Source organism: Hoplias malabaricus, chromosome 4 (genome assembly GCF_029633855.1).
Source record: "Hoplias malabaricus isolate fHopMal1 chromosome 4, fHopMal1.hap1, whole genome shotgun sequence".
Taxonomy (NCBI): Eukaryota; Metazoa; Chordata; class Actinopteri; order Characiformes; family Erythrinidae; genus Hoplias; species Hoplias malabaricus.
The window spans coordinates 31,480,011-31,493,744 of record NC_089803.1 but is presented as its reverse complement, the minus strand read 5'-3'; the positions used below and the strand labels follow the sequence as shown (position 1 = coordinate 31,493,744).

Genomic DNA, 13,734 nt, shown 5'->3' with positions numbered 1-13,734 from the left:
GTTTTAACATGAAATGTGTGAAGTTTATTGTTGTCCTATACCTGTTTTTATTGATATGTAAGGATAAGTACATGGTGTCTTGTTTTTGATGACCTCCTCATGTGAAATCAATTTTCTGACAGACATTTTTAAGTTATAGGCTTGTATACTAAATGTCATGTTCAAATTTTTTGATTCTGAGTATGTGATTTGGCAACTTGGAGTTGCTAACTACACCCTTCATATTTAAAGCATTAAAGGGCAGCGTGTGTGATAATAGGAGTGTGCTGTTGGTGGCGTGTGTCTGTAACCTCTCTGCCCAATACTCCACAGCAGGCTGAGGCTGCTGTGGCCTTGCCCTCCTGCCCCTCTGCAGCAGCAGCGCCCCCTGCTGTTGAGCCTGCCACACCACTAGCGGGTATGAGCCCAGAGGAGCCACCTGGCACCCCTCAAGCCGACACCCTTAACAGCCCCGCCCCAGAACCCGACCCCCAGCCCGACCCTGAGCTCTCTCAGCCCCCAACACACGACCCCCACCAGTTGCTTCTGCCCGGCCCAGATCCAAAGGTACCACCACCACCGGCACCGCCAGAAGCTGGACCCGGTCAAGGCCCGGTTCGGCCTGGTTCAGCCCCGCTCGCTCACTCTCTCTTAACCTGCCTGTCTCTCGCACTTGCTTTGATATTGTTTTTCCTCCCAGTCCGCTGTCTGCATGAGTGCTGTGCCCACCTACGCGTGTGCTGTGTGTGCCTCTGACACCTAGACAGTGTGGGTGACCTGGTACACATGCACCAGGATGGGCCTATTCGAGAGAAAGGGAAGAGGGCCTGGTGCATCTGTGTCTAAATGATCACAGAAACGAGAGGCCTCTCATAATCAGTTTCTTCACTGTCGCCTCTTTTACCTCTTCTTGCATGGCTCCTGATGGTTGAAATATTTTCAGCTTGTTGTGACTTTAGAAGTAGTACTTAGTAGTCGCGTCTGTTTTACCACCATAGACTAGTTGCACTGGTAGCCGTTGTAGATCTAGTAGCAGTAGAATGAGAAATTGCAAATGGAAGTTAACTTGATTTGCAAGAATGGACCTCTGTAGATGCATGTCAGCCTAACCTGCAGACAGTATTTTTAACAAGGTAAAAGGATTTTATTCTGTATTACATTCTCAGTTGCTCATTCAAATGTATAATGATTTCCTGTAGCATCTGCTTTTTTATAACCTTTTACAATGTTACTGTCTTCAGGCTACATGTATAAGTACAAGTTTGAAAAGGAGCCTTTTGGACATGAATAAACGATTAATATTCTATGACACATAAAGTTCAGTGTATTTAAATTACATAACAGATTAATAATCATGAAATCAACAAGTCCTCCAAGTGGATTGTTCATGTCATCACTGAAGGGCTGCTTATCAAATTGCAAAATTACAGAACGAGATATGTTACACTGATAGATAATCTGCTTGTTTATGACATGAATGTAACCGGTTTGTTTTTGTATAAATGAGTGTGATTATTAATGCTTTGTAACAGTCCATTCTCTTACTTGAGAAATGTTTTATTTTGCTCTTATATTTTTTTTTTGCAAATGATTGTAACTTGGCTGTATTAATGTATGTTATGTAACCAGTATTGAAATGTTATTTTCCCCTTGGTGAAATGCATCAAAGTACAATTTTTACTCTGGAGCTCACTTTATTTGATTTTGTGTTCCCTGCAGATGTATAAGAAGGATCTGTATAGTGTAGATGAGCCTGTACGAGTGAACCACGGGATGAAACCTCAGCAGCAGACGCAGCAACTGCAGCAGCAGCAGCAACAGCAGCCGTCTTTAGCTCCCCCGTCCTCTCTGTCATTCAGCCACCAGCCTGTGTACCAGGACAAACAGCCATACCGCGAGTACGACCACCCACCTTACGGCTATGACGGTGGCGGCTATGCTCAACCAAAGCCTCACAACTACGACCCACACCTGCACTACGACAACCGTGTGCCTCACTACGATGAGCAGTGGCCCCACTATGACCAGCAGACCTCGTCCCAGCACCCACCCCCTGGGCCTGGCTACCCTCAGGGCCACCAGCCTCCTCCTCCTCCTCCTCCTGTGGGCTATGATCCGCGCTCCCCTTATGAAGATGGCCCTACACGAGACTATAGTCCCCCACAGCCCCGCTATGATGAGGCTCCCCTGGGTTACGATAACCGACCACGGCAAAGCAAACCAGGACCTGTTCGCTACGATGAGCCCCCTCCTCCCCCTCCCCCAGTCACATATGATGCACGTTCTCCTTATGAACCAGAGCCCCACACTTACCCCATCAATGCTACTCGCTCCCCTGATCCTCCGAAGCCGTATTTTGGAGATACATCGATGAGACCCTCATATAATCCAGGGCCTCCAAACCGAGGCTACAAGCCAGGGCAGCATGAACCTTTAAATTCAGAGCCCCCAGCTCCACCTCCTAAGCCAGAAGTTCTGCTTTCTCCAGGGGAGCCTGTCCACTCTACAGCTTCTAAACCCCTGCTGCCTCCTCCCAGAGAAGATCCAGAGGATGATCCTGCCATGAAGCCCCAGTCTGTTCTCAACAGGGTCAAGATGTTTGAGAACAAGCGCTCTGTGTCTGTGGACAGAGCCAAAGAGGTTGGAGATCTGCCAGGGATCAGGGTATGACAATGCCTTGAACATGAATTAAAATGCTAAGTATAGCCAGTGTAAATGCTATATGAACACTAGGGCAGTTTTGAAATGAGAAACTTTTACAGAAAACTTCTTATTTTAACTAAATGGATATTATGTGTACACTAGCCCACAGACCTCCCCAAACCTGTGAGTGCACCTGGTCCTGTGCTTAAAGCCAACTCACTCAGCAACCTAGAACAAGAAAAACCTGCATACAGGTAAACAACACAAGTCTAAACCTATGGGGTATGATAGTGTTCCAAATTGAATAAATAATGTCAAATATGTGATTATAAGGTCATTTATGGCCTGAACGGTAATTGTTATTTTGCTTTTGTAAAAAGTCTTGGAGCTCCCCCTGGTGGCTTTGGTGTTGGTGTTAATTCTGTTGTAATTCTTAATAATAATTCTCTCTCATTCACTCCAGAGCCCCAGAGCCACAGAAGCCCCAGCCTCGATTAGGAGAAGAGGTGGGGCGCTCTAACCACTATGATGCTGATGAGGATGAGGAGTACTACAGAAAACAGCTTTCATATTTTGATCGTCGCAGCTTTGACAACAAGCCCATGAATCCACCTGGAATCAATCGCTTTCATGATCTGACTAAACCTACACAGCCACAGTTAGGATACCCATACAACAGGTAAGATGAGTAGCGCTCTGGAATTTTCCAGATACGATAAACTTGGTCGTACATATTGTTTAACTATGTGCTGTTTCAACCTTTTGTCATTTAGGACAGAATCAATTGAGAAAGTGAGCCCTGTGGATAAGAGATATGAGCCATTGCCCCCGATCAATCCTTCACCTGCTCCTTACAGTCAGTCAGGCCCCCCTGCTCCCCCCACATCTCTGCCAAAGCTGGGCAACACAGAAGGTAAACGTATAAATATACTTAATACAGATCACACTTAAGCATTGTAGCATTTGACAAATGTGTAGCTTAGCCTTTGAAAAAGGGTACAGCCTAATATAACCTAGAAATGTGCTACAGCTGTGGCAGTTTACCCCAGGACCTCATGAAGGTTTTAATCATTCAGGTGTGACCCAAAAAAGCAATATAATGATTTCTTCTTGTAATTCTTAGTGAACTCTCTACCTGATCCGCACAACTCTCCCAAAGGCAAACCGGATCTATCTACACTTCGACCTCCCAACCGGGATGACCCAGTCCAAGGCAACTACCTTCCCCAAAAATCTCCAGTCAATGGCACTGATATACCACCTAAGACTCTGGGAGCCCCTGCTCCTATCAGCTATAACCGCTACGTCCCAAAGCCTTACACAAGTTCTGCTCGACCATTCGAGCGCAAATTTGAGAGCCCCAAATTCAATCACAACCTTCTACCCAATGACACACAGGCCAAACCAGCTATAGTGAACAACAACCCCAAAACTCACCTATCACCCCAACCTCTGGAGTCTGACAGCGGAGTGGATACCTTTACTCGTACAATGGACAACAGACCCAAATATCAGCACAACAATGTAAATGCTCTCCCCAAGGCTATTCCTGTCAGGTAAGAGATTTTATTTTGTGCACACCACATAGGAATCTAATGTTTGTCACAATATTTGTAGCCAAGAAATTCAAAGTGGACTGAACTAAACTGTACATATACTACATAATAATGTTATTATATTATATGTTATATTATATGTTATAATAATAAATTGTAAGGATACAATACTGACAACCTGTAAACTACACTGACAAGTGCTAACCAGATTTGTTGAATAAATCTAAGGCAGATGAACAGAACTGCACGGTTTATGGTTGGCTTTGCGTACTATTTATTGTCTTATTCTTCGGTTTCAGTCCCAGTGCACTGGATGATGAGGATGATGATGAAGGACACACAGTGGTTGCCACAGCACGGGGCGTCTTTAACTGTAATGGTGGGGTGTTGAGTTCCATAGAGACAGGCGTGAGCATCATCATCCCTCAAGGGGCCATTCCAGAAAGCGTTGAGCAGGAGATATACTTCAAAGTCTGCAGGGACAACAGTATCCTGCCTCCACTGGACAAGGAGAAAGGTCTGCATTCTTTATTAAAGAATATCACAAGCTGTTTCTCCATGTTTTTTTTTATTCGAGTCTCATTCTGAGTCTTAGTTTAATAATTAATGAGGGACTAAAAGGATCCTGGTCTCTGAATGAACTGAGGAATGTTACTCTTCACGGTTGTTTTCACTCATCTCAGTGTTTGACTTCACTGTGTTTGTCTGCAGGTGAAACTCTGCTCAGTCCGCTGGTCATGTGTGGGCCTCATGGCCTGAAGTTCCTGAAGCCAGTGGAGCTGCGCTTACCACATTGTGCGTCTATGACTCCTGATGGTTGGTCTTTTGCTCTAAAATCCTCCGACTCCTCGTCGGGTACGCTGTCCTTTCTCTCTCTGGCTTTTGGGTTTCTTTGGTTTCTTAAAAGTAATTGGTGATTAGGGAATGGGGAAATTACTCATCTTATACTTTTTTTTCTGTTTTCTGCTTCTTTCAAATCTCTTCTCTTCCTTATGCTCATGCTGTTTCATTTGCTGCTCTAGTTAATATTTTTAAAGGAAAAAATCATTTTCAAATAAAATTCACAGATTCACATAACAGTCAAAGCTGTTTCGGTGAAACAACCACAAAGCTGTTTCTGTTTATGCACGACCAACATCAAAACAGCCAATACCTTGCCAACAAAGTAAACACATTCATTTAAACAAACCTAATCGAAGCTTTGATAGTTTTCCATCAAAAGTTGACCCTTCTGTGTTGTTGTTTCCCTAGAGCAGCTCTTGAACTCAGCATTGACCCTGAAACCACTACAACAGTCTTGTGTTACAAGGCTTGTATTCCTCTGACTGACCTCTTATTTCCCCACAGGTGACCCCAAATGCTGGCAAAATAAATCTCTCCCAGGGGACCCCAATTACCTGGTTGGCGCTAACTGTGTGTCTGTGCTCATTGACCACTTCTAAATGAAGGATGACAGCTGGTCTGTTACTGAATGTGAACGTGTCAGAGGAGAACATGAGGAAGACTCTACTCTTCTTCCCCTTCATCCCTGCTCTGCTCATCTTCGGGGATTTGCTCCACACTATGAAAGAGACATTTTTTTTCCTCTAGTTTTAGATTGTGCCCAAGAATATTTTTGGAGGGCACAGAGAGCACCTCCTCCTGGTGCTGAAGCCCTGCAAACCCACTCTTCTGTTTTGTTTTTTCTTTCTTTCTTTCTTTTTGGTGCTTGAAAGCTTGCAAAAAATGACAGAATAAATTTATTCTTTAAATAAACTGTTGATAAAATGCATGACCAGTGCCACAGACAAAGTGAAATAATCCCATTTTGACATTTGTAGCCTATTCTCCAAATAATTAAAACAAGACATTTTCAAGTGGGAAAAAAAAGAAATGACATCAACCAATTCATTCTAAATATTGCAAACCTATAATGCTCCCAAACAAAAAAGTTGATGTATGCCAAACTTTTTTGTTTGTGAGGTCTGTGGTCATGCGTGCGTTTGTGGAGGTGTGTGTGTGTGTGTTTGTGTGAGTGAGGATCCCTGTGGATCTGCAAAAGTCTGAGCCTACTGTTCTGGGACATAAGTGAAGGACAACTAAAGACATGAAGATGAAATGAAGAAGTGTTTGTGAAGGATTAGGACCTTAACACTCATTGCTGATGGACTTCCTTCTTTGGCTTAAAAATGGTCTCTGTGTTTTGAACAGACCTTTTCTAGCGATGTTTTACCATAGATGAACACACTGACATTGACTTTGGTTTTCCAAAAAAAACTCCTGCTGTCTAGAGATCTATGCATGTGCTATGACTCAGGTTCAGAAGCCTGCTACTAAGTTCAGAACACAAACTTCCCCATCGTTACACTGCGAGCAGTGATGCCTTATCTGCATATTAACTTTAATTTAACAGAAGACATGCAAACTTCAGATTTAAGTTATAGAGGGAACTTTTGAAGGATATTTAAATTCTCTCATCACTTTAACCCATAGTCAGTGGACTGGGATTTAGCACACACATAATCAAGGCTAATGAACAGGTATGCTTTATTTTACTGCTATGCATATGAAGTCAAATGATATACAAAACACTAGGATATGTTTAAATTAAAGCTGTATATACTGCTAGCCTATGGCCTTGGTTCGCTGTAAATGACTTTTGTAAATTTTTGTTATTTTGTATAAAAACATTAAGAAGAGAAAAAAAAAGAAAGAGAAACTGTTACATTGGTTATGTTTATATTACAGTTATACCCCTGAGCCTTGGAACTAAACCTAGCAGTAATGAAAAATTTAAAGTGATAATAATAATAATAATAATAATAATAATATTAATAATAAAAAAGTAACTTTTCTACCAACATATACACAAACTCTACTTAACAGCTTTTTCAACAATAAGAAAACAAAACATTTTTATTCTTATTTACAAAATAGGAAAGTGCTTGGTTTAAATAAATTAATGAATCTGTACTTTAAGAAGGGACCGCTGTGGTGAGTGGTCTACTTTTTTTTGTGATACTGGATGCTGTATTGTGTGCCCTGAAAAGTATTTTTGTACTAGTAAACAATTTATTAAGGCACATCAGTACTGTTTTCTTTTGATATAACACAGCTTCGACCCAATATTAGTTTCTTTTCCTTGTGTGGCTGACATTTGTTTTCATTTTTTTCTTTTAATATTATGTTTCTTTGCAGCACATTTCTAAATATACCACTGTATTACTAAATAAATTCATTTTTAAAGTAATGTTTTCAGTGTCCACGCTGTGGTCAAGGGATAGAGCAGAAGGGATTGAGAACATTGTGAAAAGTGCAAAGGTCATTTTAAAGCTATCTTTTAAAGGTAATGACCTCAGAAATGGTTCAAAAGGGCACCAGTTTCAGAACATCCAATAAATGCTTCTATTCACAGACTTAGTTCCAAGGGATAAAGAGTCATGGAGACCTTTTCTCAAGCTGACCTTTCCTCCACAGACCAGTAGAGTCATTAATACACCTTTTAAAATCCCTTTCTTCCACTGAGGACTAGTCCTAGGCTGTTTCACCGTGGATGAAAATTCATTAGTTGTCAATAATCCAAGACATGGTACACATTATTGAAACATACATAAAACATTTTATTAAAATGATCTCATGACATAAAAAAGCTGGTTCATGAATATTAAAAACTGAACTGAAGAATGATGAATCACTAGAATTTTCCCTGAGATTAGTTGATAACTATATTGTGATTAGTTCTGTTTTAAAAGGCACACAAAAATACAAGGGTTTAAAAATGTTTACATGTACAATACCAGGTTTATAGTTTAACGTCTCCTGTCAACACTGCATTATAAAGATCCTGAGTAAGGGGAATGTATTTGTTCACTGCTAAGTCAAGGAAGTAGAGGGGGTCCTGAATGAGAGCTGGATTAAAGCCCTCTTCCACCAGTTTCACCTTCTTCATCTTAAACGTTTCTGTGATTTCCAGAGATCTCTGCAAGACAAACAAGCTTTAATTACACTCCACTTCATTAACGAAAGCAGTCCTAAAGTAGTTTATGTCTCACCTGAATGCGAATAAATCGAGGTCGGGCGTAAACTGGGAGGTAAGTGGCTAAAACTCGACACGTGTCGACACAGTCAAACTCTTTGCCTTCTTTTAATGTGATAGCTGCCATTCCAACCCTTCCCTCATGCCCTTGAATAGGAACAATAAAATAACATTTCTATTTTGACCACAATCACAGACAGAAACCAGGATGTCATTCTTTGAGCCCTTGCAACAGTTGCTTAAACCTGAAATAATCTTATAACTAAATGTCCTATTTGTCATGTTTATTAGGCTTTATTTTCAAACATTCTTTCAAAGTTTACCTTTCACTGCAACACCATAGACATTCGCCTCCTCGATACAGTCCGCCATTGTGAGAATGTCTGATATCTCACTTGTGGCTACATTCTCTCCTTTCCATCTGTAAATAAGGTCAAAACGCTAATCTTTTAAGTCTGTTACTTGTGACTAGGAGCCGATGACCACAGTCAGAGGTCACATGATTACTGTTCGTGTGGTGATGATGATGTCCATGGTGCATTTTCAGACATGATATTTTTTCTACGTGTACTGATGTGTGAGGCATTTCATGTGAGTAACAAGATCCAGTAGATGTTTATTTATTTGTACAGAATATAGGGTGAATAACCTGAACGTATCTCCAACCCGGTCCTGGAAATAGACGAAGTTTTCATGGTCAATCCTCAACAAATCCCCACTGTTAAAATACAGATCTCCTTTAACAAAGACGTCTCTGAGTCTCTTCTTATCTGTCTGCTGCACATTTCCAGCGTATCCCGCAAAAGGAGACTTTTTGGTGATTTTTCCGATCAACAGTCCGGGCTCACCTGAAACATGAATACGATGTGTACGGGGTGTAAACTTCTTCTCACTCTCCTCACTGACTACAATTTGTAAGGACTCTCACACTTTGAACAGAAGTAGGTGACTGACCTATAGCGGCGTGCACACAAAATCCATCAGCGTTCCTCACAGGCTCTTCTTTATCAATGTCAAACTTGATGAGGGCGTAGGGGAACAGAAACTAAAGAACACGACACAACATTAGCTTCTTGTGAAGGTCTCGTTCTGTTTTAAACCACCACTGAACGTAGTAAAGCCTTACCTTGTGAAGAATGTTAAGACGGCCCACCGAACCAACCTTAGAGGTGTAGTTAATAAACCCAATGTTTCCCTCTGTGGCACCGTACAGCTCCCTGACATGAATATTTCCAAATCGCTTTAGAAATTCATTCCAGACGTCAGCTCGTAAACCATTTCCTATAGCAATTCTCACTTTATGGTCTTTATCATTGTCTTTCTGTAGGAAAAACAACAGAGAAATTAAACTAAATGGTTATTGGATTATCTAGTCATAGAAAATACATCGATAACCTGCAGCCCTACAGTTGAGAGTAGTATCCTTCTAATAGTAAACAATGGTAGAAATGACCTTTGGAGTGTTGCAGAGATAACGCAATGTTTCCCCTATGTACTGCATCACTGTGACATTGTGCTTTCTGCAGTCATCCCAGAACTGAGAGGCAGAAAACTTCCTCCGCAGAACACAGGTATTCCCTAAAACGAAAGAGACACAAACAATCAGAAATAACACTCCTAACTGAGCAGATTCATGCTTAGATACACTGCATTCCTTTATACGTCACATTCAACAACACTTTAATGTAGGTACTTCAGCAAGTAGCAGTGGTCACAACCCTCTCTCTCTGGTGAAACTTCTGTCTAAAGCAGTTTGGACCATCAAACGCCTGTTGGAAGAAGTCTTTATAGATGTCTACGTAGGTTCATGTCATTTATCACAACAGGTGTCGTATAACTAATGAACAATGACATACAATGAAGTTTTAATTTTAGTTCTAATTTTTTAACCCATTTTTGGTGACTATTCCCTGATGTATGGATCATCATATGTGATCACATTTTGTTTATATAAATCTTCTGCATTGTATTGAAGTTACAAACTATTTCTGAGTGATGAGGTGTTCTTACTACAGCACCAGGACACTGAACTGAATGATGAGGAAAGTGAACCTCTACCTCTTTCAATGCATCCCATGAGTCCTATGAGAAAGCCAGCGCTGTGGTAGAGCGGCAGATTGATGTAAGTCACATCATCAGCGGTGACTCCAGAAATCCCCTGAATAATTGAAGCGGCCCACATCCGCTCGTGAGTGATCAGAGCAGCTTTAGGGAGACCTGCACACAAAAGCAGGAATAGTTTCACGGTGAGGGCTATATAAATCAGTTCAATCACTGCTGAGTGGGATGTCTACTATTCTCTGTTCATCTCTTAAACATGGGTTGTCTATTGATACAAGCAGTTGACGTTCTTCAGTGTGAAAATCTGTCCACCGACGCTGCATTAGTAGTAGTAGTCTCAGAGGAAGCATGCCCTATGTTGGTGGCACTGTGTGACGGAGTAGATCTCAGATATCCAGATTGGAGACTAATATCTGAGAGGAACATTTAGATTTTAAAAATATTTTTCTAGTGTTTATTTGCTCAGAATGAATAGCATTTGGGCGGCACGGTGGCGCAGCAGGTAGTGTCAAACAGCTCCAGGGGCCTGGAGGTTATGGGTTCGATTCCCGCTCTGGGTGACTGTCTGTGAGGAGTTGGTGTGTTCTCCCCGTGTCTGCATGGGTTCCTCCGGGTGCTCCGGTTTCCTCCCACAGTCCAAAAACACTGGTTGATAGGTGGATTGGCAACTCAAAAGTGTCCGTGAGTGTGTGTGTGTCTGTGTTGCCCTGTGAAGGACTGGCGCCCCCTCCAGGGTGTATTCCCGCCTTGCACTCAATGATTCCAGGTAGGCTCTGGACCCACCGCGACCCTGAACTGGATAAGCGCTTACAGATAATGAATAAATAGCATTTACAACAGAATAAATATGGACTTATTTGAATACAATGTTTATCCATGTGTATGTTTTTGTTTAAACCACTTCCAAACCTCTTTGTATAAGCATTAATCACAGCTGTCATCATAAATATGGTTCATCAATCTGAAATAAAATCAGGTGCTTGTAATGATGCTGATGTTAGGGGTTTACTAGCTATCATTCAGGGGAAATCTGGAACCAAATATTCTTGTGCAAACCCCCAAACAAAAGAGCTTTACCCTTTAACCCTTTAACAAGTGTATAGTCACTGGTATCAATTCTTATTATACTGCCGTTTTTACAGTCAGTTCCTACAGAAAATATCAGTATGTGTATAAAAAGACTGTGGTAGTGATTTAATGCGGTTACCTGTAGTTCCGGAGGTGTAGATGTAGAGGGCTGTGCTCCGGGCTTTAATATTATCTCTGAGAGCTGGAGACAGGGCTTGGTCTGACGCCTGTTTAATGTGCTGAGAGAGGCTCTTAATGCCCTCCGTACTGCACTCATCACTGAGCAGGTACACAGAGATACCCTTCTCTTTCAGAGCAGGTAGAATCTCTTCCACAGCTCCAAGCAGCTCTGCAGAAACATACACACAGCACACACCACGATAAGTGTGTTCACTTCTGAACTTTGTGATAAACTCTCAGGGCCTATATGGGGTCCTCCCTGCACTTCTTCAGTCTCATACATGGCAGTGGTTTCATAGCAGTTACAGTAGTGACTGATAATAAGGAAAATGACTGCACAGTGAAGTGTAATAAACGTGTAATTAGATCCACAGTGAGAAAAGATTTGAGACTGGCAGATCCTGTCAGCTATAGTTCCTGTTGGTTTTATAAATGAACCAGTCAATCAAGTCTCACATGGTTCAAAAGACAGGTGCCGGTCGTTGTGCCTGCAGCAGCAGGAGGAGTTGCCTGCTCCAGAGGAGGACACATGGAAGACAGACGCTACAGTAACTGAGGGGCTTTACCTTCAGCCGCTATGAGGACGCGTGCTCCGCAGCAGGAGAAGCAGTGCAGCAGTGACTTAGACCTGATGTTGAAGTTGAGTAAAGCAGCAGCGCAGCCCAGTTTAGCCAGGCCCAGCCAGGTCCAGGCGAAGCACGGCTCGTTCCCCATAAACAGGGCGACCGTGTCCCCCTCTCTCAGACCCACCACGCTCCGCAAAGCGTTCGCCACTTTGTTGCTTTCTCTGTCCATGTCTAAATAAGAGAAGGTCTTCCCCTCAAAGTGCATGAGGGCTTTGTGAGGCTGTTTTCTCACACAATCCAGAAACCCGTCCAGAATGCTGTAGAAAGGCGTCGTCATTCGGTACTTCTGAAAACGGGCTCCCAACCGCAAAGCCCTCAGCATGTATTGGCAGTCGTCAAAAAAGTAAGGATAGAGCATGTTGAGGAGAGCCGGCAGCAGCGCCAGGCCCGCGAACAGAGTCACCCACACCAGCATCTTCAAACTGAATGAGCGTCGACACTGTGGAGTTCAGGAGTCAACTCGGACCATAACAGCTCCGCAGGACTTAAAATTCCTGGAGCGCATGTAGGCACAAGTTCAGGGTCCAGCAGCCAAAGAGAGTGTGTCATTCAGCCCCGCCCTCCGCCCATGCGTTCCATGGCATGGGTCCAACTCACACAAGCGCACACCGCACCCAACCCTCGGGACCTCGGGATCTCGTAGCCACGCCCTCGACCCGAGGTTCCGTCTCCACCCCCGCATGCCGCTGACCAATCACAGCACAGCAGTGTAAAGACTATCGGAAAGTGGCGGGTCTCTGTCTGAGAAGAGCTGATTGAGGGGAAAATGTTTTATGTTGAAACAAAGGACTGCAGGGCTAAGGTCAGATTTAGATTAAAACTGTCACTCTACACAAAGGTCAGAGGTACTTTAACATAAACATAGAGGAATGTGCATCCATCACAGATTCAGAGCTAGAAGCTGGACCCTTCTCATCCACTCACTTCAGAAAGAAGCCTTCAAACGGCCAGTCAGTAAATGTGAAATGTGACGTATGTTAAGGAAATGTATTTATTGATATGAACCAAACGGGGGCGGCACGGTGGCGCAGCAGGAAGTTTTGCAGCGCCAGGGACCAGGAGGTTGTGGGTTCGATTCCTGCTCTGGGTGACTGTCTGTGAGGAGTTTGGTGTGTTCTCCCCGTCTCCGCGTGGGTTTCCTCCGGGTGCTCCGGTTTCCTCCCACGTTGGTAGGTGGATGGCGACTCAAAAGTGTCCGTAGGTGTGAGTGTGTGTGTGTGTGTGTTGCCCTGTGAAGGACTGGCGCCCCCTCCAGGGTGTATTCCCGCCTTGTGCCAATGATTCCAGGTAGGCTCTGGACCCACCGCGACCCTGAACTGGATAAGCGCTTACAAATAATGAATGATATATATGGACATATATATATATATATATATTCGATATACAGTACCAGTCAAATGTTTGGACACACCCACTCAGATACGGTTTCCTTTGTTTTGGGCCATTTACCACATATTGTGAACGTACAATACCAGTCAAAGCACTGAACATCTTCTCATTCAATGTTTTTTCTTTGGGGTTTTTTTTATGTGTTTTCTACGTTATAAATGAATATGGAATATTCAATATGGAATTTTCTCAATCAGCTTCATGAGGTCATCACCTG

General features: G+C 42.9%; 2 protein-coding genes across 12 annotated transcripts in view; one reads left to right on the top strand and one right to left on the bottom strand.

Moving 5' to 3' along the window:
- tjp1b (tight junction protein 1b) overlaps positions 1 to 7,371 on the top strand; it is a 79,017-nt gene extending 71,646 nt beyond the window's left edge. For 3 of the 11 annotated variants that reach the window (XM_066669921.1, XM_066669920.1, XM_066669927.1), the window contains 9 exons: positions 313 to 546; positions 1,699 to 2,643; positions 2,785 to 2,876; positions 3,086 to 3,301; positions 3,396 to 3,535; positions 3,746 to 4,178; positions 4,478 to 4,695; positions 4,890 to 5,033; positions 5,526 to 7,371. In XM_066669921.1, the coding sequence (XP_066526018.1) occupies positions 313 to 546; positions 1,699 to 2,643; positions 2,785 to 2,876; positions 3,086 to 3,301; positions 3,396 to 3,535; positions 3,746 to 4,178; positions 4,478 to 4,695; positions 4,890 to 5,033; positions 5,526 to 5,620 (2,517 nt within the window). In that variant the 3' untranslated portion in view covers positions 5,621 to 7,371. The remainder of the gene's footprint in view (positions 1 to 312; positions 547 to 1,698; positions 2,644 to 2,784; positions 2,877 to 3,085; positions 3,302 to 3,395; positions 3,536 to 3,745; positions 4,179 to 4,477; positions 4,696 to 4,889; positions 5,034 to 5,525) is intronic. The other 8 variants (XM_066669930.1, XM_066669923.1, XM_066669931.1 and 5 more) reach the window with 5 other exon arrangements.
- Positions 7,372 to 7,794: 423 nt separating this feature from the next.
- LOC136694719 (long-chain fatty acid transport protein 2-like) lies at positions 7,795 to 12,659 on the bottom strand. The gene is made up of 10 exons (XM_066668495.1): positions 12,069 to 12,659; positions 11,462 to 11,671; positions 10,252 to 10,410; positions 9,647 to 9,771; positions 9,320 to 9,514; positions 9,148 to 9,238; positions 8,843 to 9,041; positions 8,517 to 8,614; positions 8,210 to 8,340; positions 7,795 to 8,136 (listed from the first exon to the last, which is right to left on the bottom strand). The coding sequence occupies exons 1-10, from the start codon at positions 12,541 to 12,543 to the stop codon at positions 7,960 to 7,962; spliced, it is 1,860 nt and encodes a 619-aa protein (XP_066524592.1). The 5' UTR covers positions 12,544 to 12,659; the 3' UTR covers positions 7,795 to 7,959.
- Positions 12,660 to 13,734: the final 1,075 nt, after the last annotated feature.